At 43.0% G+C, this 17,860-nt stretch overlaps 1 protein-coding gene across 1 annotated transcript in view; it reads left to right on the top strand.

The window, feature by feature from the left end:
• gabra3 (gamma-aminobutyric acid type A receptor subunit alpha3) overlaps positions 1-17,860 on the top strand; it is a 597,199-nt gene that overhangs the window by 133,760 nt on the left and 445,579 nt on the right. Inside the window, exon 2 of the mRNA XM_056239111.1 lies at positions 9,897-10,003. Coding sequence (XP_056095086.1) covers positions 9,918-10,003 — 86 coding nt within the window. The 5' untranslated portion in view covers positions 9,897-9,917. The remainder of the gene's footprint in view (positions 1-9,896; positions 10,004-17,860) is intronic.

Below are 17,860 nucleotides of genomic sequence, written 5' to 3' on the forward strand. Positions count from 1 at the left end.
ACAACAGAACCGTCACAGTGGAAAAAGGGTGTCTGAGCATGTGACTGCCTGTCCGAGTTTTGTCGAGAGCCGGAGGCGGCACAAAATTTGACGGAGACGGCCGCCTCGTAATTCTCTATGTGGGAAAAACCCTGGGTTTAACCTAATTCCCACATTTCCCCTGCTGGCCATTGAGAGGACACTGGTCAAGTTACTGGAAAAGACGATTGGTATGACAGGGTCACAGACCATTTTCTTGAAAAGGAATGTAGGGCAGAATTTACGTGTAAATACGTATAAATAAACAAAGAGTGCTTCAGTACGTCGGTGTCTGCTGTGACTGAAAAAAAAAAATCAGTCACAGCAGACACCTGATGACTGCTGTGCAAAAATGACTGCTGTGTTCGTTATTACACCCAAGAACAGAACACCACAATCGCTTAGACGCCATTCTGCTCATAGACAGTGCTCCAGCATATCAACAATGACCGCGCTGGTCCGCGCGGACTATGATTGACAGCTCCCTCATGAGCGAGGGCGGGTCTGTGTTGAAACGCTCTGTTAATCAACAATTGTGGGAGGGGCGTGCGAGCTTGTGACATCACAGGCTCGAACGGCTTGATTTGAGGCAGGGGAAAACATATAAGGAGATTAAAACAAAACCACTGGATGGATTTTTATCATTATATGATGGTTGTGTACAGACACTGCCAACACACATTTCAGTACAATCAACTTGTAAAAGTGCATGTACCATTAAATGACCCCTTTAACCTCTTAACGTTCGCCAGTGCGTCGGCGCACTGAAGCGTTTTTTTTTTTATTTAGTTCAAATTTACTATCAGATTTTATGTTATACCTTAACAAACTATACATCATTAAACAGATATAAGACTCAAGATTCAGTATTTGACCACTATTGTATTCTGAGAAACTTATAGTGACAGTTATGTCTTAATTTGTGTCAGGAGTTATTAAATGAAAAAATGAGTCGATACCTTTAATATGAATTATGAGCGTCAGCTGGTCCATTCAGGAAAAAACACTCCGTGCTGTCGTAATGAAAGCGATTCACAAAACAACGTCCCTCAGGGCTTTAGCTCAAAAATGTGCAGACTTGGAGAAATATTGATATATTCTCATAGATTCACATCATATTTCTATAGACAGGAATAATATTTATTGAATTTATACCCAAAATGCGTCGATGTAAACATTATGATCGCTTCTTATTGAGATGTGCTGTGTTTTCAATTCATACCAATAGCCTGAGGGCGCTGTATGCACAATAATAGTCCATATATGGATCATGAAGAAGACCCATAGTCATGTGACATTCCAGGACGTCACTGATACAGAAAGTAGCTGACAGAGATCGCTGTAACATGCAGATAAAGATGTTTTGAAGACAATAAACATGATTGCAATGATATTTGAGTTACCTGTGTTCTTCAAGCCATGCCAGGTATTTCATAATAATAGATTATGTTTAAAATGTAATGATCGATATAGATTTCATCATCATGCAGAACACAATAAATAATAAATTTTCTGTCTGATTTTTTTTTTATCTGAAGCCAAATCAGATCACAGAAGATTATTTAAAACACTCGACTTGCGTTATAAAGTAAGTTTGGTTCACAAACATGGTTTAAATCTCATAAATGGTTGTGTATTGATGGTGTGCTAAGCTAACATCCTAGCTAGGCCAGGTGCACCTGCTACCAGCAGTTATTGTTTTATGATTTTTTTTTTCTAAATAGGAATGCTTACTGAAATGTTTCAGTGCATTTGATACCAGTTTCAAATTTTAGTGAGAACTTTGATAAAAGAAATTAGGGTTTGAAACCCTATGAATAGCCTGTGAATAGCCTGTGAATAGCCAGTCGTTAGTAGCTATAATGCAGACAAAAGAAATGCATATTTAGAGCCATAACCAGTCTGGAGAGGTGTAAATGTGTACTGGGGAGACTGAGACTGAATGGGGCTCGTTTGCACCACAAAACAATAGCTAGACAATAGAATGAATAGATGACTCAGAAGATGACTAAACATCAGTTTGAATTTTAGAGTCTAATCAAAATAAAGTAATTTGACATGATCTTGAAAAACATTTAACTAAATACAGAGTTTTAGACTTATCATTTTCAGATTTTAAATATAAAATGGTCACACATATGGCTTTAGCTGCAGTGCATTTCTAGATTGCTCCAGGGCCAACTTCAATTTTATTTTCATGAAGATGTTTCATAAAAATAAATTTCTAATAACTTTACAAAACTTTGAAGCTATTAAAAAAAAAATCATTATGACAATAATTAATTCTACATTTACAATTAACTACCAGGTGTCAGCTTTCAAATGAGATCATACTTGTGCTTTTAGTGCAAAGGGTTCATGAACTGTATCTTTCAGTTTGGGAATGCCATTTCTGGGGATTTTTCAAAAGTGGGCTTGCAGCTTAACAGGTTAAAGCTTTTTTTCTTGTTAATTTAGACACTGTTATCAAATAAATACCTAGGGCTGTGTTTGTTTTCTTCTAAGAGAGTAAAAAAATCAGCATATAAATTTATATAAATTTATCAGTTGCTGTATGCAATAATGCTTTATTTCCATGAAAAGCGAAAAACCTCTAGTTTTGTTTTCTTACAATTGCGCTAAATTTTTCGGGCTGCACTATTAAGCATGTTTCAGACATACTCCGTTTACAGTGCGTATGCGTTGCGTATTTCTTTCCGTACGTTAGAGCGTTCACACTGCATGCGGATACAGTGCAGTTCCAGGAGTGGTGCGTATATAGCAATGCAGTGATTGTTTCCGCACTGAGTCTATTTTTACTTTGCTGCACGCGCTGAATTAAAGTGACAGCGCATAGTTCGTGGTCAAAATGAACACGGATTTAGATGAAAATGTAGTAATCTCATCATCAGGGCCGTTTGAAGGAATTTGGGGGCCCCAAGCAAAATGGACATGATCTGATTTGGTTCACGATAATGGGAATAGTAGGCCTTTTGAACCTGAATCTCCTCAAAGAACGATTCAAAAGCCTTAGATCTAAAATCGGCCTCAGTCCGCCATCCTTCTTTGGAACTATAAAGTAGCGGCTGTAAAACCCGGACTCCCTGTCTGGTAGGGGAACACTTTCTATGGCCCCTTAATTCCAGTAGAGTCTGTACCTCTTGTTCCATAACCCGAGCCCTCAGAGGTCCTACACTACAATTAGGACCTCTTTCCCGAAATCCTCTTCACCTGAAGGACGGCCCTCAGGTCACCCTTTTGGCTGGAGGACTTCGGTTGAGAGCGCTTCCTCTGTTGCCAGGCTCCCGCAGGAGGGGCTCTAGAGGCAACGCTCGCTTTTTGCTCTTGCCGATGGGAGGAGCTGGTTGACGGCTGAGGCTGGCCACTTGGACCAGCCCTCCTAGATCCAGACTTAGAGCGGTGAGGGAGATACTGTTGGAACGCCGCTGACAGTTTTTTCCCCTTCCTGAAACCTGTCGACAACTGCAGTGACAGCGTCGGAGAACAGGCCAGAAGGTGATAGCGGAGCGTCCAACGGAAAATATGTGTCTTTCTCTTTATACCGGACAAATTTAGCCACAGATGTCTCTCCATAGCCACCATAGTTGACATAAAGCGGCCAATGGCACGTGCCGTCTCCTTAGTGGCCTGGAGAGACAAATCTGTGGCTCTTCTCAACTTCGCAAAGTCAGCAGGAGTTGGTCCCTCGCCCTCATATAGATCTTTAAGAAGATCGGCCTGGTACGCCTGCAAAATCGTCATAGAGTGCTGGCATGCACCAGCCTGACCAGCCACCATATAAGCCTGTGTAATATGGGCATTTCCTTTCTATCAGTAACCAATCGTGAATGATTTAAAGCTAATGACGAAATCTCATTGGCTACTGCTGGTTTCTGCTAACGCGATTCGCTCAGACGCATCACGTGGTGTACTCTGCCCATGTTAATTAATTGAGTTACTGCAGTTGTAGGCCTTATATGCCTGCCATGTTATTAAATAATCAGTTTTCATGAGCTTGAAATATTATATATTACTAAGGGCCTGAGCATTTATTCTGTTTTTGAGCAATTTTTTCCAATAGAAATGTATTAAATTCCCTACTTAAATCTTTAAATGCCTTTTTCTCAAAATGAGTTTGTCATTCTCCAGTACAAATAGCTCCGTAACACCTATTGTTATGAATCACGTGAGTCTGGGGGATCCAAATGCAGCGTGTTTATTAGAAAGCAGAGTCGAATAGGCAAAGATCAATATCACAGGCAAACAGCAGTATCAGAGGAAATCCAGGGATAGTCAGCAGGCGATGGTCGAGGCAGGCTCAGGAACAGACACCGGCTCAGGAACAGGGACAGACACCGGCTCAAGAACAGGGACAGACACCGGCTCAGGAACAGGGACAGTCTCTGGCTGGACGTGGCTGACGTGAAGCGCAGGCTCGGCAGGCGTGACGTGAAGCTCTGGCTCGGCAGGCGTGACGTGAAGCTCTGGCTCGGCAGGCGTGACGTGAAGCTCTGCTGAGACGTGACGAGGTTCTGGAAGATCTGCTGAGACGTGACGAGGCTCTGGAAGCTCTGCTGAGACGTGACGAGGCTCTGGAAGCTCTGCTGAGACGTGACGAGGCTCTGGAAGCTCTGCTGAGACGTGACGAGGCTCTGGAAGCTCTGCTGAGACGTGACGATGCTCTGGCTGGACAGGCTCTGGGAGATGGGACCCTGGAATGATGGTCTTCTTGGCCCTCCGCACTGACATAAGCGGCGGCTGTGCCACGGTGGACATCAGTCCTGGACACCCATAGACCGATGCCATGGCTAGCTTGACGGCTGAAATGACGAGAAGATTCTCAGGCAGTGCGGTCGTGATAACATCCTCCTCCACCTTCCCTACGGTGAAGGGGGATCCACAAAACTCCAGGACAAAGTCAATATACTGTGCCAGGGTTCAGCTGGGGTCTTCCTCTGGTAAATTTATTCTAATGTCCGGGTCTAGTCCACTCCAGAAACAGTCTTTAATCATTGATTCATCGCCAGGAACAAGATGACTATAAAAAAGAGACTCCTCCACATACTCCTCAATGATGCGATTAGAACTGATAAATAGTACACAGTTTTCTCAGCGGGTCCTGAATGGTACCTGTTAGTCAATGTTGGTTCATGATTCATGTTGATCAATGGCGCTGCTGGATCACAGTGTGGCGAATCACGTGAGTCTAGGAGAACCAAATGCAGCGTGTTTATTAGAAAGCAGAGTCGAACAGGCAAAGATCAATATCACAGGCAAACAGCAGTATCAGAGGAAATCCAGGGATAGTCAGCAGGCGATGGTCGAGGCAGGCGGCGAGCAGACGGGAGTCGGTATCCAGGCAGAGGTAAGGAAACAGGCAGACGAGAACAGAGATCAGGGCAATTGAAAGCCGGGGCAATGCAATACTTCGCAGAGAAGTGGTGTGTGGAAGTGGCTTTTATGTGTGTGTAAATGAAGTGCAGGTGTGTGTGCAAACAGTGCAGTGCAGGTGTATGGTGTTTGTTGTAATCAGTCCAGGGAGGTGTATGATGGGAAATGTAGTCCAAATAAAACCAGGAAGTGCGTGGCTAATCGTGACCCCTATGTACACTAAACTTTCCAGTTATACAATTAGCAGTATTCTGAAGATATTTTCAGAGGGATTTGTTAATAAATAATTTCTGGCCTGATTTATGTGAGATTTTAATAAAAAAAATATGGTGAAAATCGATTTCTTAAGGCTATGGACAGTATATGTTGATTTCCTAGGTAATGAAACCACATATCCTGAAATCCCTCTGAACTTTTTTTTTTCATCTTGTGTGTAAACAAAATGAAAAAATAATTTTGCGCCTGGCTTTATCATATGTTCAAATCTATCTGAAAATATATGCAACATTGCGCATATTTAATGAGATAATTCCTAATTTGCATAATTAAACATACAAATTAAAAAAACTTATAATAATTTTTTTTATATACTTGTGTAAGTTATCAACTGAGAAAGTGTCATGGTGATATATATTATTTAAAAAGGTTACCCTATTCACCTGTAGTGTCTAGCCTTAATACGTTTATTGTGTTTAAACGTGAATACGTCTATAAACGAGTGTATAACTGTTGGCTTCTTTGTACAAAGAGAATCGCAATGCTGACAAAACTTTTTTTTTTATAAAAGTTGCTGATAACAACTTTTGGATTTTAAATTAAAATAGTGAATAAATGTTGTGTTTGTGGTATACAGCCGCGGATCAATTGCGCACTGCAAACGCGGGATATGTGAAAGCACTATACCGCGTGCTGCTCCTTCACTGCATACGTACTGCAACACGTTCTGCATATGCACTGCAAACGGAGTATGTGTGAAACAGGCGTTAAGGGTGTGCTCATTGTACCATTGTAGTTACATAAAGCACCAACACTTCAATATTTGAACCTAGACTTCTGAGTAATACTGTAGATATTACTATAAATTACAGCAAAAAATACTGTTAAAACAGTAATATTGGGCGGTAGACTCATTTAAAGTAATGTAATCGTCTGGTTTTAGCCATGTTTCTGTCAAACACAGCACATCTAGGTTATGATCTGTAATCATATAATTTACAATAAGTGCTTTTGAAGAAATGTATTGAATATTCAAGAACCCAAGCTTTATCGTTTGTTCATCTGTGTATTATATTTATTTTATTTGTTATATTTGTTATTTTTACCCTTAAATGGGTTTGAGAGTGGTTTTTTATTTACTAATTCGTGGAACAGACATGGGGCTAGGGATGGGAATTGATAAGATTTTATCAATATCAATGCCACTAACGATTTTGCTTATCGATCCGATTCTTTAACGATTCTCTTATCGATTCCTGATAGCACTGTGTGGAAAAAAGTAGTCATGCTTTTTTGGGGGGGAAAAACACAAGTGGTTTTATTTGTTTTAAAGCTTACACTTGAGTAAGCAAACTGCACTTTTTATGTAATATATGTAATAAATGGAACCTTATTGTAAAGTGTTACTGATTAGTTATACACCGATTAAACGTACCGTGAGTTCAGTGTTGGAAAGATCAGTTGTTTTAACCATTCATTAAAACGAATCGGTTCAAATAAGTCATTAGTTCGCGAATTGGACGTGTCATTATCGGACGTGTGCCGGCGGTTGGGACATCCCAAAAGATGTGTCATCACAGAAAACATTTCATCACTGGATAGTTTTTTTCGTTTATTTAAAGTGTGGTTTATGTCAGCTGAATGTGCGGAACGCTTTTCAGAGAAGATAAGGCAACGTATTTTAGCACAATTCACACCCAGCGGTAGCCTAATTCAGGAAAAACAAGTCTCCGAATGCTCCACATGAAACTTTAGTCTCCCGACCTTACCATCGTGTCGTTTATTTTGATTAATATGTGCGAGGGAGAGAGAGCAAGACAGCGCTTAGTTTTGAGACGGTGAAGCCGCCTTGCTCCGAAGAGAGAGAGTGCGCGCGCGACCGGGGCTCTCTCTCTCTGATCGTATAGTTAAACATGTGCCTTGTCACAAGCGCAGCAGTTCATCTACATTACTCACCGATCAAATAAGACTTTGGTGGTACAAAAATTCGCTTTGGACGCCGTGCCTTGGTGCTTGATAAAGGACAAAAGGGACAGTTGTGAGTTCACGGTCTGTATGGCTGACTCAGAGCAGGAGCATCGATAAGAGGACTCGTTAACGTCGAGGGCATACAATATCGATGGATCGTAAAACTTAGAACCGGTTCTCGAGTGGAACCGGTTTTCAATTCCCATCCCTACATAGGGCCCTATCTTGCACCCAGCGCAATTGACTTTGTACACCGACGCATGTATCATTCCTATTTTGCACCCGTGCAAAGCGGACTTTTCCCTCCACAGACGCACGCCGGCAAACTAGGGAATGAACTTGCGCTGCCTGGGCGGTTCAGCGCAAAAAAGGTGGCGTGTTCCGGAGCAAACAATCCCTGGTGCTATTTTGCAGTTCCAGAAAACAATTGCGCCACTGACCAGAAAAAACCTAGTCTAAAGTCAGTGGCGCGTTGCGCGTACATTCAGATGCTATTTTAAGCGCGCATGCTTGGCGATAATACAGAGTGTGAACAACGCGCATACACTGGAGATGATTCTCTCATCTACACAGATGCATTTTACTTTTTGCAAATGATACATTATTATAAGGAAAAATATTAAAACACGAGGGAAATCATTGTTGTGTCCATGACGGTGGGAAAAATAGGCATAAAGCTTACACATTTACCCAAATTATTATATGCATGTTTAACCAAACCTAATTTGGGTGGGTTTGTCCCATCCCCAGTGTCACTTCTCTTTCTTTTACGGCCCTGACGAGAACATCGATCTCAGGGAACCAGGGTTGCAGTCGTGGCATGTAATCTGTGGCATGAACGGAAGAGATGGCAGGTGTAGAGCGGATCTGAGTGCAAGGGGTTTATAGAACAAACAAACATAAACTGAAACTAAGGAACACAAAGAACCAGAGAATATTATAGGATCAAGGAATGCACACCAACTGTTTCTTTAATATAGATTATAGTCAACATGAAAAATCAGACGACAAGAGAAGGAATTTCTGCTGTTCTGTACTAGTGCTGTAGATGGATCATGATGTGTAAAGTTGCCACAGCTTTGAGAAAAGAAAGACAGATCAATAGGGTAGATGAAGGACTTATTTATCATGCTACCCTTGTGCTTATACTGTTCTACTGTGTATGTCTGGCAGCAGACTATAAAATCAAGGGTAGCACTAGTGCAAAGCCCACAAGCACCTTGGAACCTAATGTATTTTCACCTTTTAATTTAAGATAAGCCATAGCAGCGGGCCAACGTGGGATGCCGACACGGGCAATATCTAATTTTTCCTAGTTGTTGATCGTGGATCAGTCAAAGGTGCTGAGACTTCAGTTCGGCTCTTTCTTTTTTTCTTGAACCAAAGTATGCCAAGTTGTGTATATGTGTTTCATTAATCCTTTGAAATGTATTCATCATACACAGGTGTTGCCACTAGCAATACATAGCAATAATGGCTTCGCAAGTACTAGCAGAAAAAAAAAAAACCTGCTCTGAATGCAGTTGCCTACTGCAGATTACTTTTGTTAAATAAATTACTTTGTGTTTATTGAGTACTGCTTTGCAAAGGGATTGCATTTCTGTTTTTGGCTCTTTGCAATTAGATTAAAGTCCGCTCCTAATTCTCAATGCACTTAGAGGAACTTGCATATAAATGTTCATATTAATCTTCCTCTCAAAATTTTACAAGTGAAAACAATTTCAAGCCTCCTATCAGAGACATGTTTGCCCCTAGCAGCTTTAGATATAGATATACAGTATATCCATAAAAAAAGTTCTGCAAAGTTAACAGAAGAAATGTGACTGCAGGCTGCCATTTGGAAGGCTATCAGAGCAAAACATCTCCAGACAGTTTAATCAAATTCTTGCAGTACTGCTCTGCATAGTAGGTTCCAGCAAATACTTGTCACAAACAGGTTGCATTTTCACGCTGACATGTCAAGGGATTGATCCGATACAGAAGTTCTTACCAAATATATTGTTAGACATAAAAAAGAAAAAAGAAAAAAAAAAGTCTGTTTACCAGACTAGAATACTGTATATAAGCAAATTTCAGTCAGGAAATCCTAGACGGCCAAATCATGGCCAAAATCGTACAGTGTGCACTGGCTTAAGACTCAAAATATGGTATTGTGCATTCCTATGCACATTAATACCTTGTACAGATCACCTGCGGGCTGAAGAGCATCATTTGAATTTGAATCTCAGAATGACAGAGGGACAGAGCTTGTATGCCATATTCTCAAAGTTCTCCACTTTACTAATTTGCATTTTCTCACCATCTTTACTCTCTTCTTTCTGCAGGCTTTCAGCACTCAAAGTGATATGGCTGCCGTTCTCCACAAGCTCACAGCACGCGTCCCCTGCGTGTGGATCTTCCTCATGCTTTTCGACCCCAGCTCACAAACCGGGTAGGATGACTCATCAACCCTCCCCATCTAGCCTCTCTTTTTCCCATGTTGCTGGCTCTAGGGATGCATTGTAACTAATACATTCATTAATAAGGTTGTATTACTGTGCAGGGTCTTTTACGATCTGCAAAATGCCATTGGAGCCAACCATAGTTGGCTGTAAATCGCTCGCACAAACTGCCATGAATTGGATTTTCAGTGGCAGAGCGGGCTTGGTTACAAGTGTGACTCAATAACCTGGAAAGAAACTGACGCTGGAAAAACCTGTAGGATTCCGAGACGAGTTTAGCCTAGATTGTGTTGCAGTGATGCCAGTTGGTTTTTACTGCTCATTAGCTCACTCGCACATGTCAGCATTGTGAAGGGTCATATAGACAGGGATTTTGGTAAAAAGGGATTTTGTGCTTTCAATCAAGTGCCAGAGCTAATGGTCTTCTAAAAGTAAAATACAACATTAAATCACAACTATTAGGAGAGGATCTCGCAGGCAAGGTCTCTCGCTCTCTCCCTCTCTCCGCGCTACACTGTTTGGCGCTGACGCACATACATTAGGCTATGTTCTGTCTCGCATGCGCAGCTCTAGATTCTAGGAGATTTGAACTAATTTACGTGTCGTGTTGCTGTTGTATCAGTCAGATCAGCGCAGCACTCAATAATCAGGACAAGAGAGGTCCCGATCGGGACAAATAAAGTAGGCCCAAAAATCGGGACGTCCCGCGTAATTCGGGACAGTTGGCAACCCTATAGAGTAACAAACTACACTTTTACGTGCATGCATATGATTGACAGATAAACCATGCACTCTTATTTCAATGTTGTTGTTAATGTTGAGGTTAGTTCAGCTTTGTGCAAAGTTTGCTTTGTACATTTAGTTTAAATGCATTATTTAGAGGGCAAGCTTTACCATACAAATTAACTGTGTGCCTGCATTTTAGACACTAGAATGCATGTCAGGAGCTGCAAAAATTACAATTTAGAATCAGAAAATGAGCATACCTCACTTACATTCCCTAAAATATTGAAACGTTAGGGATACTGATTCCAAAGGACAACGACAGTGATTTAATGTCAAAGTGTGGTTTAAACGCCCCACAACTGAACTGGAAGTTTTGATTGGTTTTGCACTCGAGTCAGACATTATTATTGCTTGAAGCGCAGGGCTCCACCGCGGTTTGAAAAGTGCCCGTCAAATGCCAGCTCGCCTTGTTTCTCCGTCGGCACCTTTGTCATTTGTGTACTTTGTACTTCTGGTGAAAAATAAATGTAGCAAAATTGAATACTTTATTTTTATTCAACTGAAGTCAAAGTAAAAGTACCACAATTTAATTGTACTCAAGAAAGTAGAACAAATTGACCAATGTACTGAAGTACTGTAATGAAAGTCCACCTCTGCTATGGACTTTTAAAAATTAATTTAAACTCAGCTCCCAGCAGTGGTGTCAGTGTTTTTACAAACAGTATATCATTGTTTAGCCTTTTCAAATTTCTTTTTAACCCTGGGTGAAGGACAAAAAATAACTTTGCAGTGAGCATAACAGGGCCTTTACAGTGGTCTAAATCCAGAGCCATCATACCAGATCATAACTTGGTAAGTGTTTAATAGAGAATCATTCTACTGCAGATTTATAGCTGCTGATCAGGATATATTTGGCATTTTCTTGGTACAGCGTGTGTGTGTGTGTTGCCAGATATGCGCAGCAGGCATCTATTCATCTGGATCCTCACCATCTTTGTCAGAGTAATTAGTCAAAGAAGAACATTGATTGGAATCTACCAATTCCATCTGCCAGTAACATAGGGAAAAAAGAGACACATGCACAAGAGAGAGTGATGAAAGAAGCATCTGAGATGAAAGCGGAAGGATAGCAGACGTTCATTTTATTGCACCCCCCTCCTTCCACCCACCACACACAAGATATTCAGTAGGGGTGACTGAATGTGATGTCCTTGCTTTGGGAGCAGAAATTCATTTTCCACTATGTCAGCAGATTGAAAATGTACTGAATTTGATTCAGTGTGATATCACAGCACCAGTCTTCTGGAACATCTATCACCCCAACACCATTACAAATAACACCAAAAAATTTTCAGAAGATGATTTCAGTTGTTGAAGAGGCTGGCACAAATTTGACATACGTCTCCCTCTGGAATCAGCATTTAACACCCCTGTTTTACCCTTTTTCCCACAAAATTTGTCAAGTATTAAGTTGAAGAATCAAGTTTCCCTTTCAAAGGGAACTTGCACTGCGTTAAAACGCTGTGGGAACGCCTCTACGTGATTTGCGTTCAGCTTATTCAGAGAAAACTGTTAGACAGGAGTTTTTCACCATTGTGTAAGTGGCATTATTGTGGCGAGCAAACAACAATTCAGGAACTGTGTTCATCTCTGCCCACGTTGTATTACGGGTGGGGATACACATGTAGATACTAAAGACTCGCCACTTCATATCCCACACAACTTGCCACTGCATTTGAGGAGCTTGTGGAGGTTGTGACTCGAGCCGAAGCCAGGTTAAACATCAACTGGCCGGCCGAGAAACAGGAGCGTCTTTATAAAAGTAGATTAGACAAACGCTTTCTGCCATCACACTCACAACCTCCTCGATGGGGCTTACCATTTTTTCCGGGGGTTAGCTCTGAAGCTATCAAAGGGCTGTGTCAAGCAGCAGATTTATCTCTCCGGGCCACCAAGGAGACGGCCAAGTCAGTCGGTAGCTCTCTGGCAGCCCTCGTGGTTACGGAGAGAAATCTGTGGTTAAATCTGTCTGGATTCAAAGAAGAAGACAAGAGCTTTTTATTGGACACCCCACTCTCTCCATCTGGCCTTTTCAGCGACGCTGTAAATTCAGTCGCCGATAGGTTCCGAGAGGCAAAAAAGCAAGCGGCGCCGTTCCAAAAATTCCTTATCGGAAGCATCGGAAGCCGAGCATCGCTACCCGTACTCCCTTGCAGAAAGACTAAGGATCGGGGAGACGCTCGCAGTCCAAGTCCTCGATGGGCAAAACGGATCTAAGGACTGTTATTGCTTCTAAGAGGGCTTTGGCGGCTTACGAGGGCAGAGCTCTCCGGGGGAGACGGTTTTCACCTCACTATACGTGCCCGTCTCTCCTCAGTTTCCTCAGGGGGCCATTCTGCCATCTCCGCCACCTTGTTTGTTTTGGGAAGTCGCTCTGTAGGGAAGCTCAAATTCAAGATGCTTACTCTGAAGCAAATCATGTTACAAATTAGGTCCGATGACTGGTTTGTCAGGATAGATCTCAAGGATGCATACTTCCACATATCCATCCTTCCTCAAGACAAGAAGTTCCTATTGGGTTCGTCCTATCGGCCTAGCTTTATCACCCCGTACTTTCACGAAGTGTGTGGATGCAACTTTAGCTCCTCTGTGACTCCAGGGCATCTGCATACTAAATTACATGATTGTTGAAAAACAATGATTGGTCGATTCTAGCTCAAACGGAGCACCTGGCAGTTCAACATAGAGATGCTGTTCTTGCACACATGAGAAAGTTGGGGCTAAGGCTGAATGCCAAGAAGAGTGTGCTTTCTCCAGCTCAGAGAACCACTTTTTTAGGTGTGATATGGGATTCGAAGACAATGCAGGCACATCTGTCTCCTGCTCGTATTGCTTCAATTCTCTCAGCTGTAAACGAGCTAAAGCTAGGCCAGTGACTCACTGTAAAACAGTTACAGAAGCTTTTGGGTCTGATGGCAGCTGCGTCCAACATGATACCTTTTGTCCTGCTGTACATGAGACCCATACAGTGGTGGCTTAAAACCAAGGGGTTCTCCCAAAGGGGAAACCTGCCCTGCATGATTGTGCTTTAGTTATGTGGAAGAAATCATGGTTGTTCATACAGACAACATATCGGTGGTCTCTTACATAAACCTTCAGGGGGGTCTGCTGTCACGCCCATTATACAAGTTGGCTCACCAGATCCTCATGTGGGCCCAAGGGAAGATGCTCTCTCTGAGGGCAGTATACTTCCCGGGGTATCTAAATCAGGGGGCAGACATCCTGTCAAGGCAGGGGCCGAGGCCCGGGGAATGGAGACTCCACCCCAAGGTAGTGGAGCTCCTGTGGGAGAAGTTCGGCCGAGTGGAAGTAGATCTGTTCTCATCTTCAGAGACGACACATTGTCCACTGTGGTTCTCCCTCACTCATCCAGCTCCTCTTGAACTGGACGCCATGGTACAGATGTAGCCGTGGTTACCTCTGTATGCCTTTCCCCTCGATTGCTCTCCTCCCGGTAGTTCCGGAGAGAGTTCGCCGGGATGGGGTCCATCTTCTGCTAGTAGCCCCGTTCTGGCCTGTCCGGGTATGGTACTCTAACCTCGTGCCTCTCCTCCACGGCTCTCCTCTGGAGATTCCGCCCAGGAGGGACCTTCTTTCTAAGGCGAAGGGGTCGATTCCTCACCCCCATCCAGAGTTATGGTAACTGTGGGCTTGGCCTCTGAGGGGGCCCAGCTCATAAGTTCAGGTCTCTCATCGAGGTTGTTGAGATCATCCTTCAATCCAGAGCTCCCTCCACAAGGAAACTTTATGCCTTGAAGTTGAGATTATTCACTTCATGGTGCGAAAATCACCAGCTGGACCCAGTTAACTGACCAGTGGGTGGAATGCGGGAATTCCTGCAGGAACGGTTCTCCACAGGGCTATCCCCCTCCACCCTAAAGGTGTATGTGGCGGCCTTAGCTGCCTACCACACTCCTTTGGGTGGTGTGTCTTTGGGGAGACACCCTCTAGTGACCCATTTCTTCCGTGGCACCTTAAGGCTTAGACCTGCAGTCTGCACGAGAGTGCCGGCTTGGGATTTGGCCATAGTATTGGAAGGCCTTTCCTTGGCTCCCTTCAAGCCTATTGAGGAGGTTCCTGAGAAGTTTCTCACTCTGAAAACTGTCTTTCTCCTCGCTATCTCGTCTTTTAAAAGAATTGGAGACTCCCAAGCCCCTTCGGTATCTCCCTCGTAAGGCTGTCACGTTCAAATTCGAACGGATATCAAATATCAAGAAATGTATTCGAATATATTCGAATATCTACGAGCCCCCCACAAAAAAACACCATAACGGAGATTCAATCACAAATTTATTAACAGTTTGACTGTCATAAACAGGACTCAGGCAATAGCCTGTCTGAAAAAAATGTTTGACTTAAATGTTTGAAACAGCAGGTTATCAACTTAATCTATATGAAGTGCCACTATGCATACCCAATCACAACATTAGGCTACATGGAAAAAAACAGAATCGGAACAGCATGGCACAATAACATGACAACTTAACAGCCAGGAGTAAGGCATATAGCAGCCTAATTCATTTCTTAATGTTGTTTGCTAGAAACACCAATCTATCAACTTGATCTGGATCAAGTGCAGCTGTCTTTTTATTCACAATGTTCCCCGCGGTGGAGAACACACGTTCGGAGCGCACAGACGTGCCTGGCACACACAGGTATTTGCACGTCAATGTTGAGAGCCTGTGTCTCTCCACCAATGCAGCGTGTTGCTGTCTGTGGGGAGACGAGGTTCAGTTATGTAGTTTTTAAGCTCCTGGAGACCATCTGTGTTGTGTGTGGCCGAGTCGATCGAATTATACATGTCCCCAAACAAGCTTCCCATGGCACCTAAGGCCGGAGCCACGTCTTCCCTCTCTTGCGCACAGTCGCTGTCGATCTCACTCTCAACTTCCTTCAGCTCCTGAAACAAGCTTTCAATTAAGACGTGTTTCTGCCCAGGCGAAAGGTGAACCAAGCGGCTGAACCGGGGGTCCAGAAGGGCCGCTTTATTGAGAAGCATACATTCGGTGTTGTTTTCACTGTAGCGCAGTTTGAAATTGTTGACCATCCTCGCTAAGAATGGAAATAAAATTAATCAATTATTGTATCTGAAACTAATTGTTTTGTTTGTAACTCGTGATATTAACTGTCAATTTTCTATCCCCGAAATTAGGGAAATTATTTATAATTTCGACAATAACGAAATTAGGCCGTTAATGTTAAGCATTAGCCTGTGCTAAAATGAATAGAAGGAAAAGACAAGCCTACCTTTCATTTCTTTGATAGCTGCTTTCTGTGTTGCATCAGGAGTGGTGGTCAGCTGAGAGAGCATAACATGTTTTAGAGGGAGGACGGCGGATGCTGTAGGGTAGGCATCGATGGAGAGGGCCTGAGTTGCAATTTTGAATGGTTTCAGTGTGTCTTTTAGTTGTTCAACCACAGACCACTCCGAAGTGCTGAGTTCCAAGTGGGACATTTTCTTTTCAAAAATGACCGCGGCAAAGGCTGCTTGCTGTTCGGAGGCATGGCAGATCATGTCATACGTCGTGTTCCATCTCATGACGCAGTCATTTATCAGTCTCTCCTTTTCAGTCCGAGAAGCTCCTGCTTTGCCTCTAACAGGCAGCAGTCACCAGGAGACTTCCCAAAATGAGCTGCCGTCTGTTTAAGGCGAGAAAGGGCCGTATCAATAGCCCTCACCACTATTCCCTTGCGCACGGCTAGGTTTAACGTGTGCTCCAAGCAAGGTACATGTATGAGGCCTAAATCACGTTTGGCTTTCACTTAATTCTGCGCATTGTCTTTGGTAACCGCTATTACTGCTTCATGGGATATATCCCAGTCGTCCAGGTTGTTGCTGATGCTCTCTGCGACATGGGCAGCTGTGTGACTTCCTCTTAGCTCTTTCGTACAAAGAACGAAATTCTCTAGGTCCCATGTGTCTGAAAGGAAGTGAGCTGTGATTGTCACGTAAGCATGTGTGGCCAGTGATGCCCACCCGTCTGTAGTTAGAGAGAGTTTCTTGTCCTGCAATAAGGTTTTAATGTTTTCTCCTGTGGTGTCATACAACTCTACTATGCGGGCTGATATAGTGGTGCGACATGGAATTGTGTATCGTGGCTCCAGTTCCATTATGAGGTCCTGAAACCCGTCTCCCGAAATTACACTTATAGGTCTCATATCCCTGCAAATAAACCTTGCCATCTTATCGGTGATGGCCTTTACCCGTGCATCTGGCAAGGTGCCAACCGGTTGTGCAGGAAAGTATGCAGTCATACGATGTTGGACGCCTGGCGATGCTCTGGCCGTCTGCTTTGTGTCTGACGCCGCTGCCTCATTTGGATGGTAACTCGACAGGTGAGCGCGAAGATTGGATGTCGAGGATGTGTAAGTAAACCGTTTTTTGCAAACTACCTTATCTTTAACGGTTACTTTACCATCCACGGTGTAGAACCCAAAATATTTCCAGACACCACTTTTTAAATGAGTTGGGGTCGTAATTGTCCGCTCATACTGTCCGTTCTGTGCGTTATCTTCCATTTTCAAAACAGGGTGGCTAATGTGTTGTTATTATTCACTTGATTTGGTCATGGGCCTTAGCTACAATACGTTTAGAGCGCCCTCTACTGGATGAGATGGCAAACAATAAAATAAAAAACAAACGGTCTAATCATAGACTGTAAAAAAATGCGCTACACATGGCACTTTAAAAACCGGATAGTTTATTTATAGTTCGATTACGGATATTTCACGTCATGTTCGAATGCATATTTGAATATCGAATAAAAAGTGACAGCCCTACTCCCTCGTGTTTTGAATTTGCTCCTGGTATGGTGAAGGATTTTCTTATCCCTAAACCGGGTTATATTCCCAAGGTAACTACTACTACTGTAAGACCTATTGTGCTGCAGGCCTTCTGTCCTCCTCCCTCCTCGGGCGTCTAACCAAGAGAAACTAAATTTGCTCTGCCTAGTTAGGGCACTAGATGTTTACGTCCACAGAGCTGCCCTATGTACAAATTCTGAACTGCTTTTTGTTTGTTTTGGGTCACCCAGGAAAGTTTTCCCAGCATCTAAGCAGTG

The sequence above is a fragment of the Rhinichthys klamathensis genome, unplaced genomic scaffold (assembly GCF_029890125.1).
Source record: "Rhinichthys klamathensis goyatoka isolate OS25496 unplaced genomic scaffold, OSU_Roscu_1.1 h1tg000554l_1, whole genome shotgun sequence".
NCBI lineage: Eukaryota > Metazoa > Chordata > Actinopteri > Cypriniformes > Leuciscidae > Rhinichthys > Rhinichthys klamathensis.